The 16,752-nt window shown below is 34.3% G+C and overlaps 1 protein-coding gene across 6 annotated transcripts; it reads right to left on the bottom strand.

Annotated features, from left to right (window-relative positions):
* Positions 1–1,296: 1,296 nt before the first annotated feature.
* Positions 1,297–16,752, bottom strand: LOC18448465 (RNA-binding KH domain-containing protein). 6 transcript variants are annotated; one of them, XM_011630316.2, is made up of 8 exons: positions 16,410–16,752; positions 15,685–15,776; positions 10,041–10,186; positions 4,035–4,169; positions 3,769–3,885; positions 2,943–3,086; positions 2,198–2,365; positions 1,297–1,754 (listed from the first exon to the last, which is right to left on the bottom strand). In XM_011630316.2, the coding sequence occupies exons 1-7, from the start codon at positions 16,523–16,525 to the stop codon at positions 2,219–2,221; spliced, it is 897 nt and encodes a 298-aa protein (XP_011628618.1). In that variant the 5' UTR covers positions 16,526–16,752; the 3' UTR covers positions 1,297–1,754; positions 2,198–2,218. The 6 variants fall into 6 exon arrangements, with proteins under 6 accessions (XP_011628618.1, XP_011628619.1, XP_011628620.1 ...); XM_011630317.3 differs by having other exon boundaries at positions 15,685–15,773; XM_011630318.3 differs by having other exon boundaries at positions 15,685–15,770.

Raw genomic sequence — 16,752 nt, 5'->3', positions numbered from 1 at the left:
ATGTAAAGATAAAGAAAAAGAAGCTCGGTTAGTTTGCCTTAGCTTGGGACAAAATTAAATTGAAACTCTATCATCAACAAATTGATACATTTACCGCTAAGCCAAGCCTAAGAGAGAAAATCTTGCTTGAGCTTGGGATAAAATCGCAGCCTCTAATCTCCCTCACCCAAATTGATACATTGAACACTAAGCTGAAGTTTAAGGAATAAAGAATAAAATAAACAAACAAAGAATTATCAAAATACACTACTGCTTTTATCCGTTTTCAACTATTCAAAATACACTACTGCTATTATCCGTTTTCAACTATTCCAACTCATGTTCATTTTGATGAGATCTTTTAATTTGAACTAAAAAAAATGAAGTAAAAATAAATAGATAAAATGTCAAAATAATTCATTTCTTAATGCATTTTGATTAGTGTGTGGTTTGCATAAGGTTGCAACTTTAAACAATCAAAGTAAGGTACACCAAACTATATCATGAGGTGCAATTTTGGTGTTGAAAATTATTAGAATGATGCAAGAATCTATTTTTATCTCTAATTATAAAATTTTAAATGCAAGAAATGGTTCAAATCAAGCAAATCTAAGAACGCATTAAAATAATGAAAATGGACGGTCCAAATAATGTAAGATGTTATTTGTACGAAGAACTCTTTTTTTTTCTCCTTCATATCTATACATCTCAATGTCGAGATGATCAATTAGATAATTTTCCAACATCAAAACGACCTTTTTCGGATGCTTTTAGAGGGGCACCTTAATTCTATATGTTAATTTGTCAAACTTATATAATTTTTTTCCTTTTGATAGAGTTCTTTGAGCGAAATAGAGATGTGTAACTAGAATTTTATATGATCACTGAATAATAATAAAGTTGAAAGGGAGAATCCAAGAAAATTGAAAGAATGAAAAAGATATCACATATGTAATTAGAGCTGGATAAACGACGTAAAGATATACTACTATAATTTTATGTGATCGCCAAATAATAATAATAAAGTTGAAAGAAAAATTCTATATGATAATTGTGAAACCCACATTGCTTTATGGGGCAACATATTAGACAGTCAATGATGTTGAGATTGATAAATTGTAGACAATAAGGGAGGATAGAATTCAATACATAAGGGAGAACTTAGATATAACTCCAATAGACGATAAGATGACAAAAAGTAGACTTAGACTTAAGTGGGCTGGGTACGTACAACACATACCCAATATAAAACATGTTAATAAGTGGTAGAAAGCTCAAAAAGAGCAAAAAATAAATCCAAAAAAGCACGATTGAAAATAGTGAGAAAAGAAATAAAGATTTATAGCCTTACTAAAAATATGGCCCTTGATAGAGCAAAATGGCATACAAAATTTGTCTAGCCGAACCCCTGAAGAAAAACTGATGATGATCAACAAGGTCCCTATAAAAAATCTAAAAAACCAATATTACTTGGGAATGTATTGATTTTCAACAAAATAGTCTTGGCTCATAAAAATTAACTTGCCCAGATTGACTCTAATGATCTCAAGATTTGAGCTCTTGAACACCAACTACCAATGAGAAGCCGAACATAACATTTGTAGCCCTCTTACGTTGCGCGATATCCGTGATATCCGTAATCCTAATAGATTTGTTTATTTTTCTGGTATGGGGCTATGTTGAATAAGATCTTAATGGTATTCTGTAAATGCTAAGATCTCCATCATATTGTTTAAGCAACCCATTAATCAACTTTCTTTCTAGCGTCAAACTGCCTGAGACAGGTAAACAAGGATATTATAATTCATACAAAAGAGACCCCAAATAATGAAAGAGAACGAGTTCCACAAAAATAGAAAATCCAATCACTACAGGAACAAGAAATTCAGGACAAGATTACAAAATGAATTAATAATAAATAACAACAAAACCCTAAAATGACTAAATAATAAGAAGAAAAAAAAAATTAATGAGATACTTAACAAGTACACCCAACTATTGCTTCTATAACCAACCCAAACTACGCAGGGTACAAGCTAATCATCCCTCCCCACCCACCATGCCCCACAGAAAGTTCACGTCCCATCATCAAGATTTCGGGACATCCATTTTCTTTTTCCTTTATAATATCAATTGCATTTTCTTTATGGCGAGTTTATCAGATTGGAATCAACTTCCTGATATTTTTGATAAGAAAGTGGTCGGGATTATTACGTACTGGTATCAAATGGTGTACTGGCTATCGACCGGTCTTTGCACGCTTCATCCCTGTGGTGTTGAAAGGGGAGAGGCTTGGGCTCATGCGGGGGCTCTCCTCCCTTAGAGTTCCATTAAGGAGAGCTAACTCCCTAAGCTGTTGTTTCTTGTAGTAATCTAAAGATTCATCCTGAGATTGAAAAAACCAATAACAATCAAAGTGCCATTACCATGAGAGAGAGAGATCCTTATAGATCACATAGAAATGGAGAATGCAAAGATAGGCTTTATCACACAGGTGTTGACTTCAGGAAAAAAATACACAAAGAATAAAGAGAAGGGGACAGAGTAAAATGTAAGGATCCTCACATATCATATAAACGTGGAGAACGGGGAACAAAGGCTTCCTATAGATGACATACACGTATAGAATGGGAAAAATGCTCTTTGCTGATAGATGTAACTGTACAATAAGAATGAAGGCACTTACAAAAAATCATAGGTTTCTTAAAATATACTCGTGGACTGGGTTGGGTGTGTTCTGTGTATGAGAGAGAGGGAGAGAGAGAGAGAGAGCACTGGGAAGGATGTACAGTCCTATGAAAGCATTCCAACACAGCAATGTTTGCAAGCATCCTGAGGAATGATACATTGGAAAATAGACTTCACAAGTCGTGAAGGTAGCATACTGATAATCCTCCAATGCATTGACAGGCGTGTTCAGGCACAGAGAGAGAGAGAGAGAGAGAGAAAGAGAGAGGAGATACCACTGGTTTTAGAAGGTCTTCCAAAATCCCAACGGCTTCATTCATTCGTGCATCAATTATGTTGGCAGGTAATTCAGCCTCCACAAGCACATGTAGTTGCTCATTTAGGTGTTCGTATCCCGGTTTATCTCTGAGTTTTTCTTCCTACACAAGAACAGAATTGACAATTGACATCAAGGAAACTAAATTTAAGAAACTAAATGAGATTTTCTCTACTGAATCAACTAAAAGTATGAACACAAGAATAAGTAAACTGATATCAGATTCAGAAATAAGTAGCTCAATTTTGTTATAAAAAGCCACATATTGTGCTTTAGATTTTTTTTTTTCCCCTTTGTATAAAGGGGCCAAATTTCTTCTGCTGATGCTGGTTAACTTCAAATTGGTTGCAGGAAATCAACCCCTGAACAAATTAGAGGAGGCTCTCACAGGGAAAAACCCAACCATAATAACCTGCCCTGTCAACCCTCCCTCCCCACTTCCCTCCCTCACTCACTTCCCCAAGCCCAAAACACACACTACCCCACTACAACGCCCGCCCCTGCCACACCCCCACCCAAACCCCCCTTTTCCTCCCTCCCTTCCCCTCCTTCCCTCTGGAGAAACAAAGGAGAACAACTATTGTATTGGAAGAAAAATAAAATCGTGATTCACCCAAAAAAAAAAAAAATCATATTACATAAATTTAACAATAAATGATGGATTTGGCAAAAATACAGAAAAGAAACAGAATAATGAATAATTTTGGACAAAAAATTTCGAAAAATATGCCATCACATTTTTCAACTCCAAATGCTGCATAACAAAGACAAGGAATAGCCAGTACCTTAACAGAATCCTTCACCGATCCTCGTCCTCTTATGTACACCCTACACTGCGTAGTAGCTTCAACTCTTTTCAAAGAGTTTCCCCGTGGCCCAAGGAGCCGACCCACAAAGTTATACTGAAGAGTTCAAACAAGAATATAGGAGTTGTTTAGAAACTGAGAAAATTATAGACAAGAATAACTGTCAAAATAATCCTAGAACCTTAAACCATCAAGATTAAATTATCAAAAAGAGGAAATAACAAAATAAAGAATTATAAACATACAGTGGGATACTTATCAACAGGAACATCAAGTCGCACGACTTTCTTAATAATTGGGCTGCTAGGGACCCCAGGTGCTCCATGCCAACCCATTGAAGATGCTTGCAACATGCTCATCCTCTGAAGGTGACCATTGTCCTAGAAAAAAGCAGAAACATTATTACTAAAAGTGGGTATATATATATATATGGAAAAGTGTAGCATAAGTCGGGAGACACGCTCCTACATGTGCATCCCTTGACGTAACTAGCATCCATCTTAAAGATGAACGTTAAAAGGTGGTGCTCCCACCAAACTTTTTAAAACAATGGTCTTGAAATATACATCAAAAACTATTATTTTTTATTTTTGAAAAAATAAATTTGGGTATTCATGTTCTCCATGGTATGTATAGTTTGTCAACCCCTAAAATTTTTTAATCCAAAATCAATCTCTAAGATGGACTTCGGAAGGAGAACTCATATGAATAGATGATAGATGAGTCGGTTGACTCAATATATATATAAATATATACACATGTGCAATTCATATAAGGTGTCAACCTTAAAGTAAGGCACACTCTAAATCTAGCTAAAAGATGCAGTTCTCTTGTTAGAAACCCTTACAATGGCCTAAAAATATATTTCACCGCTAATTATAAAAAACTTAAAGCTCTAAAAATGGTGCAAATCGAGCAAATCTATAAACAGTTAAAATTTTTGAAAATGGACGGTCCAAATAATGTATACAAGATGCATTATTTTAGGACTTGAAATTCATTTTTTATTACTAATATCCATACGTATCAAGGTCAAGACGATCAATTGGAAGGTTTTTCAATGTCAAAACAGCCTTTAATTGGATTTTTGAGGTGCACGCTATTTCAACAATATAAGATTGGTTGATGACCTTTTATATATGGAAAAAGTTTATATAAGTGCACGGATCTAAACAATCAAATCAGGGCACACCTCAAAAATTTCACTAGACGAGGTTGTTTTGATGCCCAAATATCCTCAAATTGATCATCGCCACCTCAAGATGCATGGACATGAGAAAAAAATGGATTTCAACTTTGGAAATAGTGCATCTTGTAATGCATTTTTGGACAGTCAATTTTCAAGATTTTCAAGTTTTCAAAATTTGTTCAATCTACACTACTTTTTAAACTTTAAATTTTATAATTAGAGATGAAAATATATTTTAAGGCTATCATAAAGATTTCCAGTATTGAAACCACATTCTCGACACTATTTGAAGGTGAACTTTACTTTGATTGTTTAGAACCTCAGCTCTATACAAACTGCACCTTTTATACGTATATATATAGGAAAAAGCTGGGATTAACCCACTAACTCATATGAACATATGAGCCAAATGGCCCAGATTGAATCTGGACGGATCTAACAGTCACGACCTCATTTCATGTTTGAATTTTAATTTTTTTTCTACAAATCCAAATCACTTGAAAATTTAGGCGTATCTTCTTCTCATCAAGACGCACCTAATAAAAATATTAAAAAAAATTATTTGCAAAAAAAAAAACAAAAATACCCCCGAAACTTTATGGGGGTATTTTGATCAATTTATTTCATATAAAATATTTTTTTGATATTTTTCGAAGATTCAACTATTTTTTATGAACACACTCCTAAAATTTCAAGTGATTTGGATTTGTAGAAAAAAAATTAAAATTCAAACACTACTGGACATCCGTGATCGTCAAATCAACCCAGATTCAATCTAGGCCGTTGGGCTCATATGTTCATATGAGCTAGTGGGCTAATCCCAGCTTTTTTCATATATATATATATATATATATGAAAACACTACAAAACGTCTATACGTGAGGTTCGACACCTTTATCACCAATCAAAGTTCATCACACCGTCACAGATGTTAATGTTTGAATTTTAATTTTTTTTTTTACAAATCATAATGATCTGAAATTTTGTAGGTGTGTGAGTCTTAGTAGGATGCATATGAATAAAATATAAAACAAATAATTTGAATTATAAAAATTACGTAAAATACCCTATAAAGTTTCAGGGGTAATTTCATCATTTATTTTGTGACTACTATTTTTTTAATATTTTATTTTGGTGTGACTTGGTCATATGTACACGCCCCAAATATTAGATAAATCTGAATAGTAAAATAATTATAAAAATTCAAATACTATCAGACAACAATGACCGTGTAATGAACTTTGGATAATGATGAGATGTAGGTGAAATAGTGTAGAACTTCACCTATAGGCGTTTTGTAGTGTCTTTCATATATATAGGAGAGTCTGAGGTCAACCCGCTAGCTGACAACTAAAGTAAACGCCCAAGTTCATATTGAATATAGGTTGATCTAATGGTCACAATTGCATTTCACATTTAAATTTAAATTTTTTCTACTAATCCATATCACTGAAAATTTGAAACGTTTATTCTTAAAAATTTGGCGAATCTAATAAAAAAATCAAAAAACTAATTCATAAAAATCAAATAGACCAAAATACCCCTAAAACTTTCAAGGGGATTTTGGCCAATTTAGTTTTTGAGAATAATTTGTTTAATATTTTTATTAGGTGCGTAGAAAAAAAAAGCTAAAATTCAAATACAAAATATAATCGTGACCATTCAATCGCCCTAAATTCAATCTGGGCTATTGGATTTATACTATTTGATTAGCACATGGGTTGACAAGATCTTTTCCATATACAGGAAAAGCTGGGAATAGCCCACTAGCTGACAACTACAGTGTAAGCCCAACCACCCAGATCGAATCTAGGCCGATTTGACGGTCAATTTATTTTTCGCGAATTATTGTTTTGATATGTTTATTAGATTTTCCTATTTTTAAATAATAGATGCTCGAAATTTCAAGTGATTTAGATTTATAGAAAAAAACTAAAATTCAAATAAAAAAGCAATTGTGGCCATTGGATCGGCCTAGATTCAATCTAGGTTTTATATATATATATATATATATATATATATGGGAAAAGTTTATATAAGGTTGCAACCTTAAAATGTAGAATCACAGATGCACCCCAAAAATCTATCGGAATGTTGTTTTTAGGCTTTATATATATATATATATATATATATATATATGGGAAAAGTTTATATAAGGTTGCAACCTTAAAATGTAGAATCACAAATGCACCTCAAAAATCTATCGGAAATGTTGTTTTAATGTTGAAAAAGCGCTCTAATTATATTAGTGCATCTTGATTTAAAAAATGTAGAATCACAGATTTTAAAAAAGCCCTCTTGATTTTAAAATTATATTAGTGCATGTTGAAAATGTACGGTCTTGATTTTTTAAAATGTAGAATCACAAATTTTTTCAAGATTTTCATATATTTATATATCTACTTGATTTTAACCATTTTTGGAATTTAAAATTTTCTAATTAGGTATGAAAATATATTTCAAGACAATACTAAGAATTTTTTACAACAAAAATACATGTTATGATAAAATTTTAAGGTGCGCCTTAATTGGATTGTTTAAGGTTGCAACCTTATAGAAGCCACACCCTATATATATATATATATATAAGAAAAAGATATGGTAAGCAGCCTCATGTAGATAAACTAAATGCGCCAACGGCCCACATTGAATTTGGACCGATCTGACGATCACGGATGTTCAGTAGTATCCAGTGGTGTTTGAATTTTAATTTTTTTTCTACAAATCCAAATCACTTGAAATTTTAGGCGTATGTTCTTCAAAAATAGGTGAATATACAAAAAATATTTATATGAAAAAAATTGACCAAATACCCGCGCAAAATTTCAATGGTATTTTGGTGGATTGTTTTCATGTAAAATATTTTTTTAATATTTTTTATAGATTCGCCTATTTTCGAAGAACACACCTTTAAAAATTCAAGTGATTTGGATATGTAGAAAAAAAATTAAAATTCAAACACTACTGGATATTAGTGATCGTCAGATCAGCTCATATTCAATCTGGGTTGTTGGCGTATTTAGCTTATCTACATGCGTCTGCTGACCATATCTTTTTCCATATATATATATATATATATATATATAGAGAGAGAGAGAGAGTAAACCTTACAATAGCTGGACAGCTATAATGAATAGTAATATATGTAGAATGGGAGCCGTCAGATCTTCATCATGTGCTTCAGAATGCACATCACTATATGAATTTTAATATTTTTTCTAAAAATCAGATCATACTGAAATTTAAGACATGTGCACTAAAAAATAGAGCACACAATTAAAAAATATATAAAAATATTTTCCAAAATATAAAATGACCAAAATACTCCTGAAAAATGATAGGGATAATTTGGTAATTTTAAATTATTGAAAACAATTTTTTTATATTTTTATATGGTGCGTAATAGTATTAAGTATATACACTCGATGAAGATCTAACGGCTGGGATTCCACCTATATTACTATTCATTATAGCTGCCCAGCTAGTATTAGCTTTCTCCATATATATAGAAAAAGCTGGGATTAGCCCACTAGCTCATATGAACATATGAGCCCAACGACCCAGATTGAATCTGGGCCGATCTGATGATCACGGATGTCCAGTAGTGTTTGAATTTTATTTTTTTTTCTACAAATCCAAATCACTTGAAATTTTAGGCGTGTATTTATCAAAAAAAGGTGAATCTTTGAAAAATATCAAAAAAATATTTTACATGAAATAAATTGGCCAAAATACCTCGAAAAAGTTTTGGTCGGTATTTTGGTCATTTTTTATTTCACGAATAATTATTTTTATATTTTTATTAGGTGCGCCTTGATGAGAAGAACACACATCTAAAATTTCAAATGATTTGGATTTGAAAAAAAATAAACAAAATTCAAGTACTACCGGACATCTGTGATCGTCAAATCGGCCTAGATTCAATCTGGGCTGTTGGGCTCATATGTTCATATGAGCTAGTGGGCTAATCCCAGCTGTTTCCATATATATATATATATATATATATATAAGAAAATGATCTAGTGAGCGAGTGGGCTCACAAGTAAAAATGAGCCCAACGGCCCATATTGAATCTAGGCCGATCTGACGATCACGGATACCCGATAGTGTTTGAATTTTAATTTTTTTCTACAAATCCAAATCACTTGAAATTTTAGGTGTATGCTCATCAAAAATAGGTGATTCTTCAAAAAATATCAAAAAAATATTTTACATGAAATAAATTAACCAAAATACCCCAAAAACGTTTTGGGGGTATTTTGGTCCTTTTTTTCATGAATAACTATTTTTATATTTTTATTAGGTGCGCCTTGGTGAGAAGAACACACACCTAAAATTTCAAATGATTTGGATTTGTAGAAAAATAAATAAAATTCAAGTACTACCGGACATCGGTGATCGTCAGATTGGCCCAAATTCAATCTGGGCCGTTGGGCATATATGTTCATATGAGCTAGTGGACTAATCCCAACTTTTTCCATATATACATATATATAGGAAATGATCCTGTGAGCCAGTGGGCTCACAAGTAAAAATGAGCCCAACGGTCCAGATTGAATCTGAGTCGATCTGACAGTCACAGATGCCCGATAGTGTTTGAATTTTAATTTTTTTTTCTACAAATCCAAATCACTTGAAATTTTAGGTGTATGTTCATCAAAAATATGTGAATCTTTGAAAAATATCAAAAAAATATTTTACATGAAAAAAATTGAATAAAATACCCCCGTAAAGTTTCAGGGGTATTTTGATCAATTTTTTTTTGCGGATTATTTTTTTTATATTTTTACTAAGTGCAGCTTGATGAGAAGAACACACACCTAAAATTTCAAGTGATTTGGATTTGTATAAAAAAATTAAAATTCAAACACTACCGAACATCTGTGATCGTTAGATCGGCCCAGATTCAATCTGGGCCGTTGGGCTCATTTTTTCATGTGAGCTCATTGGATCACAGGATCATTTTCCATATATATATATATATATATATATATATAAACACCACAAAAATGCAGTAGACATTGGGAAGAAAGATGGTGACAAGTATATAGATCATTACAACCTCGGTTTGCATCCCTGACCACCCCTCTAAATCCATGGGTCCACCATTTGAGAGAAGAGCAGCTGATCTTAGGGGGCTTCCCTGCTCAATTCTCTCATGATCCACAAAAGCCTGATGAGGTGCCAACCCAGAAGCACGTACAATTTCTACAGCAAAAAAAGAAGTGTTGATCAGAGATAAGGATATCATGATATTCTACATCAGCCAGATGATCGACATCAAATGTAATTATAGGTTTCTTTTAAAACACATGTAGCTATATGCTTCTTTATAAACAATTGTAATTCACATTTGCCTGGAAAGAGCCACGAAATCTTCGAACTAAGCCCAATAGTTTCTATAATCTATCAGGTACATGCAACGTACAGTAGTCACAAGACAGTCTAAATTGTTTTCAGAGGTTCAAGCAAGTAGTCTAATACTCAATTCTTTATCTCCACTCGAACAAATGGTTCAAAAAGCCAAAGCCTGTAATGCCTGTATGAAGAGACCAAAGTTGCTTGAAAGAGGGTTATCTGCAGCATGTCTATCTTTGAAATGGATAGAACTGTCTGTCTTCCATTACTACAACAAATATGACAATCATGTCAAGCTCTTTCTTGATCTTTCATACATAAATCAGCCACATAGTACATTTGTTGAATTCTTTCTGTGATTCTATTTTTAAATTACAAGGTAGTTTCTCATGATAAACTTATTTTAAGTGGCCATTAATATGTATTCATTAATAAAGGTATATGGCAATAATTAATCTACTATTCATTTACATATACAACAGACTAAATAGCAGATACAAGTAGTACAAGAGATATGAAGTGCAAGCAGAATTGCGGATTAAGTACTAAGTGGGTGGAACTCCAAATGGTTAGCTCATATAACCACCAGTTTACATCCAAGGAGCTAACAAAAACTAGCATACCCAAAGACAGGGCAGCATATGATCAATGAGATCGTAACATTCACAAGTTACCTCAAACACATCCTGGATCCTCCAAAAACCTACTACCCCTTGTCTTACCCATCTGATCAAGTTCAAAGAACCAGTGCAAACAATTAAGGGCCACACAAATACTCAGATAATACATCAACCAGTCAAGAGGGCTCTCATTTATGCCTCAATAGTAGATTCAGAAAGCTCCAGTGATCTAATGAAAGATCTCTATCGTTAAAAATAATCTCACTTCAAAGGGCCCATGATACTCGAGTGAGCTGCTTACATGACCTTACCTAAAAAGTGGAGCTCATTAGAGACATTGTCCTCCACTCGCAAACCAAGTCTGTCATCTTGAACCTGGAATTCTTATTGACTAACCCCTACAAGACAAGGACATCCTAATATACTCACAGATCTAGAGGTTCAGCTACCCCACTCCTTCCCCTTTCCCAAGAATATTCCCAGCTTTCACATATACAACCTACTATGGAAAGGGTCAAAAACAACCTCCTAGGTGAGTTTTTTAATTGATAATGGTGAGTTGCCACTGCTATTGTCACCAGATAAACTGAAACTGGTAGATCTTGGAAGGCATTTCCGATCACTCTAGTAGTTGAACAGTAACTGAGATGACTGACAGTTTCCTCAACATTGCTATTCATAACATTGTAACTAACTCGGGAGTCAAAAGATGCATGTTCTTTTACTTGATAAGGACACCAAATGCTATAGATGATTCCCAGAAAATGTACTATCAAACTTGCCATCCAAACAGAAGGCCAATACTCTTTGAGGGGCCAAGTCACCCCACAAATAAAAGCCTTGATGACAATTCCTACATCGCAACCCTACAAAGCATGACGAATTGCTCGGCAAATATCTCATCAACCCAGATAGTATCCCAAAACCTGATCCTCAAAAATTGGGAAGATGGATTGGATGACTGGCGAAGAAAAGATGCAATAACTTCCAAGTGCCAATAGTGCCCCTTAGGAGCAGTAGTCAAACCCCAACCAAATAGCAAACAGCCCTTTTTGCTGTGTAAGTTCAGTGGCCAGTAAAGTCCAGTGAAATATGAGTCCACAATAAGTGGCAGGGCTCTCAGTTGTCTATACTAGAAGAGTCGTGTGCTCCTATCTCGCTTTGAACAAATGAGGCATGAGAACAATCTCTCGGACTTAAGCAACTCAACAAAGCAATGAATGCAATCAGAAGCTCAAAAAAAGAAAGAGAACGAAATCAAGGGATCGATTACTTTAGTTTCTCTACCCTAAATATTTCCCCAAATGAATTTTAATCCAACCTCACTGATGCCCCTTCCAGCCCCAACAACCCCAAATAGCCAACTTCAATTCCCCCATCCCCACCAATCCTCATTAGACTTCTATGTACTCTTCAATAACCCTTCTCAAATGCCACCTTAGCTCTTCCACGAGTCTCCAGTTCCAATATCCCAGTTGTTTTTCTTGACCTTTCTAAGTTTTAACCTACTAAACGAAACTGCAGACATGTTTTCAAACTACGAAAACACAGACAACAAACTCATTTTCAGGTATTCATGCACCCCGTTCTCGATCTATATATATATATATATATATATATATATATAGGATCTTCAATGTCCAACAAAAGACGATGACCAGGACCTTCACAACAAGGATTTTCCTTCTTCCCCTTTTGTGTTTTATGATTTGGCTAGAACAGGAAACATCAGCCACCCATCTTAACTGTGCACGTTTAATCATAAGATGCCATCCAGCTTCAAAAAGAACATCAGCCCTCAGCAATAGTACTTCATAACACTCAAATATTATCTTAAGGATTATTCTAGAAGAGGTCAATACACTCGGTGGAACTCAGATAAGATTCAAAGTTCGGCAAACTACCACAAAAACTGAGCACGTCTTATCAGACTCACCTGTAATTTATGTGAATCTATGTTACCAGAAAATCCTAAAGGGGGTAAAATTTTGGCATTTCACCATATTAGATATGGCGAAACGTGTCCGAAAATTTAGACATGTCCCAAGAGCAGAGAAGTGGTGTGTCTGACGATCTGAGCATTAGACAAGTGTCCCACCCAAAGGCAGTGACTGTCACCCCTATTAATTATTTTTTATTTTTAAAAACTCTCAAAAAATTTTATTTTAAAAACATGGATTAGAACAATTATTAAATTTTTATTTTTAAAATGGTACTTCCAAAGTTAAGACCTTCTAAGGTGGACTCAATCACTCTAAACAAGGTTGTAAAAAAGGCCAAGGCAACACCCAGGCAGTCAGGGGAGGTCTGTGTAGGGGTGGGAAACAAGTTAGGTCAACATGTGGACCCAATGTGTCGTCCCGACCAGATCTGAGTCTGGACCAACGCACTAGACCTGACAGAACGCACTAGACCTGACGGGTCAGGTCAGGGTCCACGTGACCTTGATCCAACTCGGTTAGCTTTGGGCTGGTCCAACTTGGATCCTATCAGGTCAAGTCTAGCCAGGTTAGGTCCAGGTGGGGGCCAACCCGGCCTGAACCGACCCATGTCCAGATCGAAGCCGTCCCAGACCTAACCCAACCCATTCCCAACCCTAAGGTCTGGACATCTAGGCTCTAGGTGAGGGCCTAGGATTCAAGGAACTCTCGACACATTTATCTGAGTAAAAGTAGCTTATCCATGTTTGAGCATGTTGACACATGTATAACTAGTGACACATGTCTACACGACACAAAGCGAAAATCGGAGTACCGTGTAACACTGGTCAGACATGCTTAACCACATCCGTGTTTGGGTAGTGTAGTTTAAGACTCAGGTGATGTTGAGCTCAGTCGCCTCAAGAGAGTCAATTAGTCATATATCTGAGTTTTTGAACAGCTGTATTCCCAACAAATATGAATAATAGTTCATTTCGAAAAACAAATATGAATAACAATTACTTCGGATCTCACAAGTGATCACGTATACTTGAGGTTTCTGGAACTTTGCGTTTTATCAAGTAGCTATGAGGAACTAAGGACCCTTGAGTATGATTTCCTGGACCTAATAACATAACTTAAGAGGAATTTCCAAACTCCTTGGAGATTAAGGAGAATACTTGCAAACATTGAAGACTTCACTGTCAAACCTTTGGGCAACGGATATTAACTATATTTAGAAGGCGGCAAAAAAAAGTACCCAACAGGTTAGCAAATGTGGATGCAAACAGAATAATTTGTGCCACTACAGTCCCATTCTCATTTGGAATAACTATGTGTTCTGTACTTCCTTGTGTTGATGAATATTCTTCTTTATAAGAATTTTATTGTCAATCAAAGTAACACCTAGTAGTTGCTTATCACATTAGAGAAGGGAATGAAGTTGGTTCATATTTGTACAATATAAATGTTGGCTATTTGATTTCATTTAGAAGTCGAAAAAAAAATATTCTTCTTTATAAGAATTTTATTGTCAATCAGAGTAACACCTAGTAGTTGCCTATCACATTAGAGAAGGGAATGAAGTTGGTTCATATTTGTACAATATAAATGTTGGCTATTTGATTTCATTTAGAAGTCGAAAAAAAAATATTCTTCTTTATAAGAATTTTATTGTCAATCAGAGTAACACCGAGTAGTTGCTTTTCACATTAGAGAGGAGAATGAAGTTGGTTCATATTTGTACAATATAAATGTTGGCTATTTGATTTCATTTAGAAGTTGAAAAATAACCAGGAGAATTGCATTCTCCATTCAACTTTGAATATATATATATATATATATATGCTTCTTAGCTACTAAAAGAATGAAGATAAGAGCAAACCACAGCTGCAGAAACACACCCTACCTTAAATCCAAATAACATCTCATTCTTCTCAAAAGTAGTGGCAAGCTTTCTCTTGTTGAAATACAAATTTAGACTCTTCAATTAAAATACCCTAGATTCAGATTACCAATGGATTTTAGTTTTTAATCCAGAACCAAGAGTAGTAGTTGTTCAATCAATATAGCAATTGGTTCTATTGGTATGAGCACTTTCCACAAAAAACAACTCAAATGTAAAGTGCTGCTTGCTAACAAAGAGGTTCATAGACAACAAGTATTTACTGTCAATTACTGTTGACTCCATTCCATTCAATTTTCTCATTGGTATTTCCACTCCACCTCTCTTTTATCATTCCTCTGTTCCTCATCTATCATTGTAACCATTCTAAGCTATTGTAATAGAAAGTGGAATCCATTTTCCAAATCAATCAAAATTAATCATCAAAAGAAAGTATTATCATTTTTATTTGCAAAATAACATATTAGTCTAGAGAAAAACTATCAAGATACCTAGGAATAAGGGTTTGATGCACACACCAATAAGCTTTCCTTTTCTATTTCTTCTTTTTACTGTTAAAAGTAATATCTCTATAGGACTATTGCTCATTTCTTGTGACCATACGCTCTAGAGGTAAAGTACAAACATAGAAAGAATGAGGAGATAAGCTTAAGCACCCATTCTATATAAATGGCAGTAACACATTTTAATTCAAATAGAAATAGATGGTCCCAATTTTCAAGCAAGCCTTCAGTTTGATACATGCACTGTTCTCTCAATCTTAAAACCTCCATATAAAAGCACAATGAAACACCATGGCATGCATCTTGTACCCAAGGACATATGCACCTAGTTCTCAAAATCAAACAAAATATTCAATCAAAACAAATGGCATAAACTAAGTAAGAATCTAGGAGTACTCACCTTGATTAAGAAGGCGACTGCAGATGGGTAAAACTTGCATAAAAGGCCCCAATTTTTGCCTCTCTGCCAACAACTCGGCCAAATATCTGCTACTGATGCACCCAGCAGCAAACACAATCCACAAAACCCATATAAAAAATACAATCAAATACGTTAAATGCATACACAATAAACCATCAAGAAAAATGATGGGAAAAAAATAAGAATTAGAGTGCCCAAAATAGATTTGCTAATTACAGTTTGTTACCAACAGAGGAAAATCACTTTTTAAAAAAAAAATGTTACAAACTGAGGAACACAACTACAGGAACTAAATGAGAAAAATACATGCCAAAAAAGCCCAAATCTCTAAAAGCAGGAACCCAACCATGAAAGTCAATTGAAATGAATTGCGTGTAAAAGGGGAAAAAAATATATACACAAACACACACAACCATCAAATAAAAGACCCATATGCCATAATAAGAAATTCCAGTATGGGGCAAGAAACCATTCATAAATACAAAATTCAATAAAAAACAAAAATTAACAGAAAATCATGGCCCAAATTCATCAATCTACTGAACAGATTAATAAATAAATAACTACTAGAAAATCATTTCCAATCCATCAATTTATATACAAATCAAAAAGATCATGAATCAAATCAAACCTACCAAAGGATATATCAATTCCTTAACAATAAATAAATAAAAAAATAAAAGTTATTTATTAATTAGACTGACCTTTCTAGATCTAAAGAAGCAGAAGAAGGTCTCATTGTATTATAGGGTGATGATTGGACTCCTGAATTTGAGTACTGAAAGTAAGTACCAGGAGCAATCCTATCACCCATGGCCATAGACTCACACAGAAAAGGGAGAGACTCCTCTCTCCCCCTCTCTCTAAAAATCTGATTTATTCTCTCTAAAAATCTGATTTAATTGTGTGTTCTCAATTTGAGAGAGAGAGGGAGTTTTAGAGAGAGAATTATATGAAAATTTGCTGGGTTTGTGAGAGGGTATGGAGAGAAGAAGGGGCAATGGCTGGGGTTGGCTGGCTCTCAGAACTGAGAGGTCCACTCCCCTC

The sequence above is a fragment of the Amborella trichopoda genome, chromosome 11 (assembly GCF_054954075.1).
Source record: "Amborella trichopoda isolate Santa Cruz 75 chromosome 11, AtrichopodaSantaCruz75HAP2 v2.0, whole genome shotgun sequence".
NCBI classification, from domain to species: Eukaryota; Viridiplantae; Streptophyta; class Magnoliopsida; order Amborellales; family Amborellaceae; genus Amborella; species Amborella trichopoda.
Note: the sequence above shows the minus strand (reverse complement) of the source record. Positions and strands in the feature narration are given on the sequence as shown.

Bases quoted from the DNA above. Each gene is read 5' to 3' on its own strand.
- LOC18448465 (XM_088851002.1), bottom strand. From the start codon at position 16,525: ATGGCCATGGGTGATAGGATTGCTCCTGGTACTTACTTTCAGTACTCA. The intron at 3,886-4,034 runs GTATGTTTATAA...TGAACTCTTCAG, and splicing joins CTGTTGATAAGTATCCCACT to TATAACTTTGTGGGTCGGCT. The intron at 3,087-3,768 runs GTACTGGCTATT...GTTCTTGTGTAG, and splicing joins CGGTGAAGGATTCTGTTAAG to GAAGAAAAACTCAGAGATAA.